General features: G+C 45.4%; 1 protein-coding gene across 1 annotated transcript in view; it reads left to right on the top strand.

The window, feature by feature from the left end:
- The window catches only part of GRK7 (G protein-coupled receptor kinase 7), a 59,083-nt gene that overhangs the window by 21,029 nt on the left and 24,787 nt on the right, over positions 1-13,267 (top strand). The window contains 2 exon segments of the mRNA XM_057498420.1: positions 5,087-5,829; positions 7,091-7,528. Of these exon segments, the coding sequence (XP_057354403.1) occupies positions 5,087-5,829; positions 7,091-7,528 (1,181 nt within the window).

Here is a 13,267-nt window from a genome sequence, read left to right as displayed (position 1 = left end):
CTCCAACATATGAATTTAGGGGGACACAATTCAATCCATAGCACTTGCCTTCTGGCTTTTGGCCGATTCTGCAAATGGAGACAGGATGCCAGGACATCTGCCCCCGTCTCTTCAGCTTCATGGGGACTGCATCTCCACTGATATTTCAGCCTCCCCTGGACAACCAGCACCTACCACAGAGCTCCTGTATTACTTTTCTGTGATTACTGTAATGAAGTACCACAAACTGGGTAGCCTAAAACAACAGAAATTTATCCTCTCACAGTTCAGGGGATCAGAAGTCCAAAATCAAGGGGTCGTGAGGGTCAGTTCCTTCTGAAGGTTCTGAGGCGGAGCCTGCTCCACGACAGTGCCTTCTCTCTGCATCTCCTCTGTGTCTCTATCCAAATCTCTCCCCACTTTTTCTCATAAAGATGCCAGTCATTGGATTTAGGACCCACCCTAATCTAGTAATACCTCATCCTAACTTGATTATATCTCAAAGTCCCTATGTCCAAATAAGTCGCATTCATAGGTACTGGGTTTAGGAGTTGAACATATCATTCAACCCACTCCAGCCCATCGCGTTTCTACGGGTCAGCGTTTGGTACCCCGTGGCACTGGCGACACACTCCTGCCTCTGTGCTGGAGGCCGGGGGGTGGAAGCAGCTTTCTGCTAATCTCTCAGAATTAGTCTCTGAGCTGCTTCACTGGTACCTGTTTGTCTATATTATTTAAGATATAAATATATATTACATATGTGGGTATGTATTACATATATTTATTTACAGATGTAATGATGGGATTTTCTTTAAAACACTCTAGCAAAAAAATATGGGGGTGCCCTACTCTGAGCTGTTGACTTTGGGTGGTCATGATGTGCCAGCGTAGATTAATCAACTGTGACAAATGTACCACTTGGTGGGGGTGGGGAGATGTTGGTAATGGGGGAAGGTATGCATGTGTGGGGGCAGCGAGTATATGGGAAATATCTGTGCCTTCCTCTCAACTTCTCTGCGAATCTAAAACTGCTCTAAAACATCAAATCTTAAAAAAACAGAACAAGCAAGATAGGGGGATGTCTGATGAAAGTGAAAGAAAATTGGTAGAATGCTAATGATGCTGATAATAAAATCAGGTGATAAGTGTATGGAGTTCGTTCTACTATTCTCTTTATTTTTATATGAGATTTCCTGTAACAAAAAGATGTCTAAAAATGGTGAGATAAAATGGTGATTTTTATCCTCTGTGTAATTTTTATACTTTGGTCTCTGAAAATACCTTGTATAACTCCTTTCTAATCTCACTAAAACCTCAGTTGTCTTTAGAATATTTGAAGAAAATCCAGCAGGACAACCGATTTGTCTAACTTTCAGCATTTCAACAGAAAAGACAGGTGCTTAAAAACTAATTTTTTGTGAGAAAATTCTGTGATCACATTGAATTAATAGGCTAAAATTTATCTAGCTTCATCTCTTCTCTGTTTAGTATTCAGCAAATCTTAGCCAACGAAATGTCTTTGATGTCTTCAAATTATTAAAATATAAAGTGTGGTCAGCTGTTGTGGGAAGGATAAAGACCCTTTTGCTTTTCCTTCCAGTAGAGGGCTTCTACTGAAAAAAAAAAAGGCAAAATCTTTGGTATGGAGGGATTTTAATCAGAGGCTGAAGAATAATTTGGCTATTGCAGATATCCTAATGCTAGCATATTAATCTCTTTCAGAATTTACACTAAATTTACAAAACATCTTCTGTTTTTGAGATGATATAATATCAACTCACATTACTCCGTAATTCTTGATCCTCAACTAGATATGCTATTGAGCCATGCAGAGAACTGTGCATTTTAAAGAAAGGTTACATTCTTACTAGGAACCTTGCTTTACTGTTTTCCTTTTTCTAGAACCTACTTTCAATATTAAAAATCCTTACAAAGAGAAGCAAACCAAGCATAGCCCATTACTAATTTAACCTAAACTTTAAAAATGTTCTTTTTGTTTCCAGTATTGTATGACATTCAAAGCATTTTAAAATTTAAGAACATATACATCATAAGTAGTGCTTTAAACCACATCATGCAAATGTAATGGAAGACCTGGGTAGAGATTTTTTTTTTGTCTTTTCTCTAGGTTACAAAATTAGTCATAAAAGATACTAAAATATTTTCATTGTTTTCCCCTATCATCACAGTTTATTTTTCTTTCAAGATGAAGTATCTCCTCTGTTCACATGACAGAGTTGTCTTCTTTTATGGCAAAATATAAATAATTTAGTTGCAATAGCTTGTTGTGGAAGTCTTGCACGCCTCTTAATGAATCTGATCTCCCTGTCTTCTGGGTCCACCACACCCCACAGCTTTCCAAGGTCACATGAAATGTCCACTTGACTGCAGTATGCTGGGTGGGCATTGGACACTGGAACCCACTTTCTTCCACGTTGCTTATGTTTCTCCTGCCTCCAATACACATAACAGAAAAGCATAATTTTGGATCAGTTTTGATGATTGATAATCATTTAAAACCTTGTATTTTTGATCACTTCGTTGTGCCAGGCGCTATTTGGCATTTAATTCTTTTAAGAACTGACTCAAGAAACAGCCTTAATTATCTCTGTTTTCAGATAATGAGACCGAAGCTCAGAGAATTTAAGTAACTTGCTGAAAGTCACACAGCCAGGACTTCATAGAGCTGGGACTCAGCCCTCCCAAAAAGTGCCCGAATTATTGTTCGTAACCAATTGGCTACCACATCTCCAATCCAAGGTTGCTGGCATTTCCCCCCATTGTTTTAGGGTATCCTGAATGTGCTCAGCACCTGGCTCTGCTTCTAAGCTAAGAATTCAGTGCTATTCTTTAATTGGATCTACAGTTACCATTTCATCCAGTTGGGAAAAGCCTTAAGCCCTAATTGTTAGCAATCACATAAAGTGTTTCATTTTAAATAGGGTCTTTTTTTTTTAGGTAGATGAAAGTTTAAAAGTAATGATACTCTGTTGAAAATTGCCAGTAGGCAACATATAGTTATTTTGTAACTTCTAAACTTTGTTTTCAAACATCCGAATTCTGTTCTCATCAGTCAGCTAATTTCTAATTAATAAGAGAGTGAGTTTTTTTACTCAGATGGTGTGTAGTATTACTGATTAGAAAACAAACACAAGAAAAGCGTCCTCTTATGAATGGCAAAGCTGAATAAAGAAGGGTTAAGTCTGTGCTGTCCAATAAAGTGACCACTGGCCACATGTGGCCACTGACCTTTTGAAATGTAACCATTTTGAACTGAGAATTGTGGTGTCAAAAACAAGCCATATCCTGAAAAATCAGGACACAGAAAAGGATGTAAACTATCCCATTAGCAACTTTTATATTATTACATGTTGAAATGATAATTTTTGGCATATTTAGATGAAATAAAATATATTGTTAATTTCACTTGTTTCTTTTTACCTTTTTAATGTGGCTACTAGAAAATCTTAAATTTAATTTGTGGCTTTGAATATTTCTATTGGACAATGCTGGGTGAAGGGATTACTGGTGAGAAAGGAAAGGGTTAGTGCAAGTGGAATCAAGCAGTTCATAACATATACTCATTTATCAGTGAAAATGCATTCAGTGATAAGGTTAAATATCTGTGTGATGACAATTCTACCATGTTCTCAAAGTTTTGCACTTTGAGGGCGTTTGTCAGATGGCCACTGTATTTGTAAGAAACCTGGGAAAAGGCGTTTCCTCCTTTGTAGAGGGTCTTTATGGCTGATTTTTCACTGCTCAGAAATGTGGACCCAGGATGACATATCAAGAACAAAAAAAATGTGCCAGCATTTCTTGTGTGAGATTCAGAGCAGATGGTGCGGTTCTGAACAGTGGCCACTGGAGTAGCTCGCCCACGTCTGCCACGAAGGCGGAGGTTTCTAGCACAGCGGTGCGAGGCCAAAGGGCACCCACGAGTTCATTACATAATTCCTGGTAGCGCAAGGCCAAGTGTGTATCGACCCTGGGGAACGGTGGGCAGGCTCCGACAGGCGGACCAAGGTGGTCGTGGCAATGTTTGGACAGTGTGTGCTAGGTGTTGTTTGTTTGGAAAAAGACTGACCAGCTTTTTTGTCCCTCCTCCTTGCTCTTTCTCTTTTTCCCCTTTGAAACACTCTGACATAATACTGAATGACTTTGTTTTTAAGCTGTCTAAGCCTTGCTCTGTGGAGAAAAAGCCTGCATATTCTTTCCCTGTAGGACACCAGTGTTATTTTTGGAGCAGAGGTTCTTAGGCTGATCTCTGTCTAAACCGATTTCTGTTCTTTGTGAAGTCACGGTCTGGGGCAGCTCTGAGTGATCTCCGCGGGCGTAAGCTTCCTGGCTTTGGAGGGATGTCGAGGGGACATGCTTGAAAGCCTCATTCGTCTGGGGCTCAACGCAGGGACCTTCGTATTCAGATCCGGCTCCGCGGACTGTGTCCTGGGAGCCGCGTCACGCTGGTGCACTTTTACTGCTCCTGTCACTTCATGGGACGACCCACTTCGCGTGGGTCCAGGTGACCCCTCCTTCCTTTCTAATCCTTGTACTGCAGGTCTCAGGCTCCTCGGAAGACCGGAGCTGGGCAGTCCCTGCGGTCTGCTCGGCGTGCATCCGGCTGCGGGAGAGCCACTCAGGGCGCGACTCGAGTCCCTGAGGTTCTCTGGGAACGTGTCTCAGGACTCGAAGTTAAGGGCATCCCCTTCTGCGACCTGCTCTGAGTCTGACTGCTAGACACAAGGAAGGAAACCTCCCCTGCTTCTCTCAGTTCCTCTTCCTGATCTATCATTACAGTGAGTTTACATAGTCCGAGCCAGGTAGGAAACATGTAAAATTAGACACAGTCTCAAATACTGCTGTCCACAACAAGTAACATACCACCTTGTGTGACTCCCTTCCTCTGGAAGTTGGTAGCTGTGTTTCCAGGGAGCAGGTGCGTACGGAGAAATGCCCCTGAATAGCGAGAAGCCCCTGCAGGTGTCTGGCTGCTTCCCATGGGGGTGGGGGGTGGGGTGGCGCCGTGACCTGTGATGTTCCCTTCCCTGGCCGCTTATACATAGCCAGCAAAGCTTCTTACAAGAGAACCCTCTTTCTGCACCTGCAGATTGGGAGACTTGCTGTAAATCTGTGACTCCCGGAACGGAAGCCAGCCGGCTGTTCTCCAGACCTGGCCGAGTCCCACCACAGCCCTCCATCCTTCCTTTCTTTTCCTGGGGGCACGGCCTGTGCTCAGCAATGGTCGACCTGGGGGGCCTGGACAACCTGATCGCCAACACGGCCTACCTGCAGGCCCGGAAGACCCTGGATGGCGACAGCAGGGAGCTGCAGCGGCGGCGCCAGACCCTGGTGCTGCCCGGGCTGCAGAGTTGTGCCGAGCTCCGCCAGGCCCTGCCCCTCGACTTCAGCAGCCTGTGCCAGCAGCAGCCCATCGGCCGCCGCCTCTTCCGAGACTTCCTGGGCACGGTGCCCCCGTACCAAGAGGCAGCGGCCTTCCTTGAGGAGCTGCAGAGCTGGGAGCTGGCTGAGGAGGGGCCTGCCAGGGGCAGCACGCTGCAGGGGCTTGTGGCCACTTGCGCGGCTGCCTCCGCCCCAGGGCACCCGCACCCCTTCCTCAGCCCAGTTCTGGCCACCAAGAGCCAAGCAGCCACCACCAAGGAGGAGCAAGTGGCCCTGGTGGCACTGGCCAAGGATGAGGCCATGGCTTTCCTGCAGGACCAGCCCTTCCAGGAGTTCCTGGCCAGCCCCTTCTACCACAGGTTTCTGCAATGGAAAGCCTTCGAGATGCAGCCTGTGTCCGATAAGTACTTCACTGAGTTCCGAGTGCTGGGCAAAGGGAGTTTTGGGGAGGTAAGTGTCTCAGAACAGCCAGGCTGAAAGGTGACGCACAGTGTAAAAGGGGTTTTGTTTACCTCTGCCTTTTTTTTTTTTTTTTAAGTCTCAAGGGAACTTACTTAGAGCTACCTACATGTGAAGAATTCCTAGCTTGCTCTCACCTCTTCTTTCTGGTCACCACATGAAATAAAAGGAGAATGGCATAAGAAAGGCAAACAGCATGTGGAATCGGCAAAGACTCTGTATCCTGGGGTCTGCCCCAGGGCCGCACTGTGTGCCCGGACACCTAGGAGAATGATAGTAACAAATGAGGGGTATCTTCCCCTCACTTGTGGTAATGGAGGTAATCAGGGAAAACTTCAGATATCTAAGAAAAACACTCAATTGAAGTAAAGCTGAGAGTCCATTTTGTACCACCGCTGTGCTCCACTTTCTTTTCTTAAGTAGAAAACAGTTTTTTGAGGTAGAAGTCACATAACATAAAATTAGCCATTAACCATATTCATGTGTGCAATTCAGTAGCATTTAATATGTTTGTAATGCTGTGTGACCATCGCCTCTCGCTGCACGCCATCTTCACCCCAGCCTCTGAGAGCCGCTGGTCGGCTTTCTGTCTCTATGGATTTGCTTATACTGATGTTTCATATAAATGGAATCAGACAGTATATGACCTTTTGTGTCTGGCTTCTTTCATTGAGCATAATGTTTTGGAGACCCGTGTATCAGAACTTCATTCCTTTTTATGGCTGAATAATATCGTATTGCATGGCTGTACTACAATTCATTGATCCATCCACCTCGATGGACCCTGGGTCGTTTCCACTTTCTGGTTATTGTGAATAGTGCTGCTGTGAACATTCACGTGCAAGTATTTGTTTGAACACCTGTTTTCGTTTCTCTCGTGTATGCTTAGGAGTGGAATTGCAGGGTCAGAGGGCAATGCTGTGTCTACCTTTCTGAGAACCACTGAAACTGTCCACATTTTACATTCCCACCAGCAATGCCCGAGCGTTCCAACTTCTCCACGTCCTCACCAACATTTGTTATTTCCCCTTTTTAAAAAATGTATGGTCCGCCCAGTGGAGGTGACGTGGTACCTCACTGCAGACCCAGCTTTTCCTTGAAGAACCCCTCATCCTTCCAGCTTTGCTGTCTCAGAAGCCTGCCGTCTTCTCACCTTGGCTGGTTTCTGCCCCTCCAGCCCCGTATCATCGTCTTCTCTTCTTTCATGCTTTCTACTTCTACCTCTGCCTCTCCCTTTTCTTCTTTCCTTAAGGTATGTGCTGTCCAGGTGAAAAACACTGGTAAGATGTATGCCTGTAAGAAACTGGACAAGAAGCGACTGAAGAAAAGAAATGGTGAGAAAATGGCTCTCTTGGAAAAGGAGATTTTGCAGAGGGTCAGCAGCCCTTTCATCGTGTCTCTGGCCTATGCCTTTGAGAGCAAGTCCCATCTCTGCCTGGTCATGAGCCTGATGAATGGGGGAGACCTAAAGTTCCACATCTACAATGTGGGCACGAGGGGCTTGGCCACGAGCAGGGTGGTCTTCTACTCGGCCCAGATGGCCTGTGCTGTGCTGCACCTCCACTCCCTCGGCATCGTCTACCGGGACATGAAGCCTGAGAACGTGCTGCTGGATGACCTTGGCAACTGCAGGCTGTCTGACCTGGGGCTGGCGGTGCACATCCAGGATGGCATGCCCATCACTCAGAGGGTGAGTGGCTCTCCAGCTGCCCCAAGGGTGGGGCACAGGGTCGGAGAGGAGGGCAGAGGGCTGTTGTACTCCCAGGGCAAACAGTCTTGGATATGATCCTTCTCATTTCCTTTCTCCTAAAGCCCTTATGTTGTCACCTTGCCTTAGTGGAGTGGTGGGAAAGGATTAGCTCCACTGGCTGTTTCGGGAGTACTCTGCTGTCCTCTCAGGGGCAGAGGGGAGCCTCGGTGCTTTAGAGATGGTTGGGCGCCTTCATGGTAAGATGGAAAGAGCCGAATCCACAGTCAGGGTCTAGGTATGTTCCACCAATAACTACCTCCCTGGTGTCATGTTCCAGAGTCAATGGAGCCTTCATTTCCTCTTCTGGAAAACTTTAGGGTCTGGACCCTAAAATTCCAGGATCCTAAGAGGTAAACTCTAAAAAAAGAACAACCCCCTAACACTTAGCACATTAAAGTCAATGTTCTCTGCTGAGTGCAGAATAGGGGACTGTTTTATATTGGATGAAGGTGAATTTTAAATGAAAAATATATGGAGGTTTATTTTGATCAATTTGGTTCAAAGGGTCTTGCATAAAATTGTTTGATAAAAAAGGAAATATAATTAAGCAGTTATGCTAAATGAACAATACAACATCTCTGGGATTCTGACAGATCTTTACAGGTGAGTTTCTGTGCACAAGAGTAGGAGAATCCCCAGGAAGACAAGGGCCCAAGTCAGGTTCTTAAATATTCACATAAAACTTTGTTTTTGCACAGTTTCCAACCTATAAAGTGGCTAGAACAATCAGGCAAGGAAGTAAAAAAAAATCATGGCAAGTCTGGGAAATAGCAGGTGATTTCATATGGCTGTCATGTCAGGGTGCTGACAAGATGTGTGGGGCTTAGATGATGTGAAGACATGGGAATGACATGAGTGGATCTACATTTTTAGAAGACCAGTTTGGATTGCAGATGGGAGGCAGAGGAGGCCAGGGCAGTGGCTCAGGGAGACACGATGGGGGGACCTGCTTGTCTAAGACAGTAGGTTTGAAGAAAAGGGAGGAAATTAGAGCTGTTGGAAAGAGACCTAATGGGACTTCAGGACCAGCTGGGTACGATGGTGAGGGATGGGGATGGTCTCTGTCTCCCATGACCAGAAGGACAGCAAAATGGTAGGAAAGCTGGCAAGTTCAATTGTTCAATTGTTGATTGTGTTGTATATGCAACAAGTAGGTGGAGCTGGTCACTGGATATTTAGACCTATAGGTCTAGTGTTGTGGAGAAAGTTCTGGGCTGGACATCAGAATTTGGAGTCATCGTGGCTGGGGAAAAATCAGGCACCCCTGAGTCATTTGGGACAGAAGCTGTGGAACACCACCGTGCAGGGGGCATTGGGGAAGAGCCTTGAAGAGGTGAAAGAAGAGGACTAGAGGCAGGAGTGGTGTAGTCACGGAAGCTGGATCATTTATGGGTTAATGTCAGTAGCACATCCAAGAAAACACAAATAGTGGATTAAGCAAAGGGGTTTATTTTTCTTACGTAACAGTATGGTGGAGACAAACAATGGGTGGCATTAGTTCAGCAGCTGCAGGATGACGGGTTCAATGCCTCGTGATCTTAGCCTTTTCCAATGTGTTGCAAGATGGCTGCTCTAGTCCCAACTATCAGGTCCATGTTCCAGGCAGGAGAAAGGAGGATGGGTCAGGAGTAACTGAGCATGTGCAGAGCAGCCAAGTGTGCGTCCCTTTAAGGAGCTTGCATGGACACCCACCTCTGAACAGCTTCCATTAAAATCTCATTAACTAGAACTATTATCTGGCCACACCAGTCTTCAGGGGAGCCTGATAAATAACATTTTTTTTGGAGTAGGAGAGAGGAGTACTAGTTAATAAGGAAGAAGAAAGGCTGGATGTAGAATGCATAACTAGCAGCCTCTGCCACAGAAGCCAGAGGAGAAGAGGATTTTAGGGAGGAGAGTGGTCAGCACGGCCAAATGCTGCAAAGAGGTCACACAGTCTGGGATTTGGCAAGTAGGGAACCACAGTGTCCTGGGTGAGAGCAATTTTCAAGGTCTAAACTCAGATGGTGGAGGTTGGGCTGGCCTGGAAGTAGAGAGTAAGACTAAGGAGGGAGGCTGATCACTCTAGGGGGTCACGGGGAGGAGGATGGTGTTTTAAGGGGGTCAGAGTGGAGCAGATTTAGATGCTGAGATAAGTGCCAGGCAAGAAAGTGATGACTCTATAGGAAGGGAAGAGAGTGAATTATGGAGGAGAAGCCAAGGAAAAGGCCGATGAGGAAGGAGGGCCTCAGTGACACTGTCCCCTAAGTGGGTGGGGAGGAGCGACAGGTTGATGGGGGAGGCAGCATGTTTGCCTCCTTGGGACCTTTCTGTGGAGACAGGATTTTGTGAATCCATGTCTGTCTATGCATGAAAAAAACAAAGTTCTTTACTTTGTGGTTTTAAATTCATGCTGTCAATTATGCAAAGTAGAAATGTTCCTTTGAAGTGTCCCATAAGCATGTGTCATGCTAATTGGTGATATAACTCCACCTTGATGGAGACTTAGGAGACACATATCGTTGTCTCTGTCTTAAAAATCCTTCCTTTGTCCTCCAGCTCTGTTTATGGGCCAACAGAATTTTTAAGGACAGTTCCTTTAGTGGCCCTGTGTTCAGCTCTCCAGCTCTCTTGGGGCCTGCAGGAAATTTCCTGTGCCTCCTTGATATTGTCCACCATAATGAATGCACTCGGTAGAGAAGTTACTGCCTAGAGACCTCGGCCCTTTTGCCTGTCCTGAGTCCTCTCTGTCTCTGGAGACTAAACTTCAGGGTTTAGACCACTTGCTCTCTCTAAGAAGATTTATGCCTCAGTCCCCAGGCCTGCCACTGAAGCCCAGGGGACTGTCAGGATGGGTAGGGGAAGAGTCAGAGAGCAAGATTGGAAGCCATAAAAAGAAAAGAGAGAAGAAAGGAAAGCCTCCCTCCTTCACTGTTTACCCTCCTGCATAGCTAAGAAAAGCCCCTCAGCGTCCCCATTACTGTAGCTCTCACATCTGTAACTGGCCCCCAACTGGGTTTTAAGGTCATTATATTCATAACATTTCACAGAAGAAATGAAAAAGGAAATATTTACAGGGCTTTAGTAATAACCATTAACATTGCTTTGATGTCAAGATGCTATGTAAAGAATTCCTGTGAACATTATGAAGTAGGTAAGAAGGAACTATCACCCTGATTATAAAGGTTGATACCTGCATTGACTGTCCTGTCCTCCCAGAAGAGTTGAGGTTTCACAGCTATGGAGACTTGACTGGATTCTTCCCATTCAACTACTTAGTAGTCTTGCATAAGTCAGGATTGCTTCCTGCTACAAATAACAGAATGGCAGACTCCCAACAATTCCATAGCCAAACACTCTGGAAAAATCCCCTGGCCTTTCCCTTCTTGCCACAAGGTGACTTTTGCAACTCCAAATATCAAGTCCACATTCTAGGACAGAAGAAAGATGGAGAAAAGAGCAATATCAACAGACTTCTGCTTACATACTATTGGCTGGGAACATGCCACATGTTCACCTCTAGCTGCAAAGGAGCCTAACAAATAGACTTTTTCCTTTTCCACCCATTATAGGCGATGGTAAGGGAGAAGGGGAGTGAGATTAGGTGTTGGGTGAGTTGATGACATCGGTCACACCAGCCCCCAGGAAAAAGCTTTTGATAAGGGTTAGGAAATCTCATTCAGCTTCTTAACTCACATGGGCATTAAAGCTAGAGTATAATTCTTACAATGGTGTGATAGGCAGAATTCTAAGATGACCTCCAATGACTCTTGCCTTTCTATAATCTACCCCCTTGGGTGTGGGCAGGATCTGGGAATATTATGAGATGTCACTCCCATGATTTTACTACACTATAAGGCAAAATAGATTATGAAGATGTAATTGAGGTTACTAATCAGTTAACTTTGAACTAATCAAGAGAGAAATGATGCAGGTGGGCCTGATCTAATTATATGAGTTCTGTAAATATGGGTATGGAGGTCAGAGACAGCAGAAGTCAGAAATTTAAAACATGGGAGGCCCTCAATATACCATTGCTGGCTTTGAAGATGGAGAAACCATGTGGCAAAGTGTAGGTGACCTCTAGGATCTGAGAGCAGCCTCTGGCTGACAGCCAGCAGGGAAACAGAGACCTCAGTCCTACAACCATAACAAACTCAATGCTGCCATTGCCATGTGAATTGGGAAAGGATCCTAAGCCCCAGGTGAAAATGCAGTATGGCAGACACCTTAACTTTGACCTTGTGAGATTTTGACCAAACCCTGCTATGCTATGCTTAAACTTCTACCTACAGAACTGTGAGTTAATAAATGGGTGTTGTTCTAAGCTACTAAGTCATGGTAATTTGTTACACAGCATAAGAAAACTCATACAAATTATAAATAAAGGAAGGTAGCCAGTGGAAAGATTTTTTGTATGATAGCATCAAAATTAATTGAGAAGATAGGAGGGTGCTGGACATCGTTAGAGCAACAGAGCTTTTCTTCCCAACAGGGCTCGGAATGCCTACTGCATGTTATAGTAGAACTTGAGGCTGTAATTGACTTTGAAACTCTGGGCTTGGTTCTTCCAAGTGTAACCCTTTCCTTGGCAGAAACTGAGCCTCCCTAGAGAGGCTCTTCCGGGCTATTGCAGGATGTGAGGTGAAATACTTTGGACATTGCTTTATAGGCAGTAGGAAGCCATTGAAAGTTTTTCAACAGGAGAGTGGCATGGACAGAGTGATTCTCTAGGAAGATGACTCTGACTTTATACAAGATGAAGGAGAAGGACATGGGGGTGGGGAACCTGCAGGGAGCTATGTAATGATCCACCCATGAGGTAATGAGGGTTTAGGTAGGGCCCTGGCCTCTGAACAGTCTCATGTCCAGAACTCAGCCCCCTGACCTCTCACCTGGGCTCCATAAGGACCCACGTCTGGACACACCTCTCTTAAAACGTGGCTGTCCTCAGTGGAGGAGGCCACCCCTACAATGTGGTGCTGAGGGAGGTGCTGCTGGGGAGGGGACACGTAGCTCTGCTTGAGGAAGACTGAGGCAGACACGTGAGGAGAGGCAGGGGTGCTTAAGAGCACTGACCTGGGGGGCAGAAAAGCTGGTTCCTGTCCCAGCTGTGCCTGCCAACTCAGGACATCTTTAATCTCTAAGAATTTGTGAATCTATGAGATAGTCTTTGAATTATTTGGAGAAAAAGGTTTGTCAACTCAAAAGATTAACATAAGGAATAAGTCATTATGATTTACTACACTATTTGTCAGGGTTCCTATGGGACAAAATGAAGTTTATCTAAGGAAATGAAATTAACGGTTTACATAACTAAGGATCCCAGAGACTTGGCTTGATCCAGGCATCTGAACAGTGTCCCAGGGAATCTCTCCCTCTGCTTCCCAGCTCTGCTCTCGTTGGTGTTGGCCTCACTCTCAAGCAGGAGCTCCCCACCTCGAGGCCAGCTCCACATATAGCCTACCAGATGAGCAACCCCGTGGAGAGAAAACACTTCTTTACAAACAGGTCCTTCACAATTCCCAGGGAAGACTCTCAGTGGACAGCTCAGGTCACATGCCCAACTACAGCCAATTCTACCAGCCAGAAGATCACTGCTGTTCCCAGGAGCCAGGGGGAGGTCTGTCCATCTCAGTCTCATGGACTGAGAGCAGAGGAATGTGTTCTCCAAAGGAAAATCAGGATGGAAAAGAATGA

The sequence above is a fragment of the Manis pentadactyla genome, chromosome 1, assembly GCF_030020395.1.
Source record: "Manis pentadactyla isolate mManPen7 chromosome 1, mManPen7.hap1, whole genome shotgun sequence".
Lineage (NCBI taxonomy): Eukaryota > Metazoa > Chordata > Mammalia > Pholidota > Manidae > Manis > Manis pentadactyla.
Note: the sequence above shows the minus strand (reverse complement) of the source record. Positions and strands in the feature narration are given on the sequence as shown.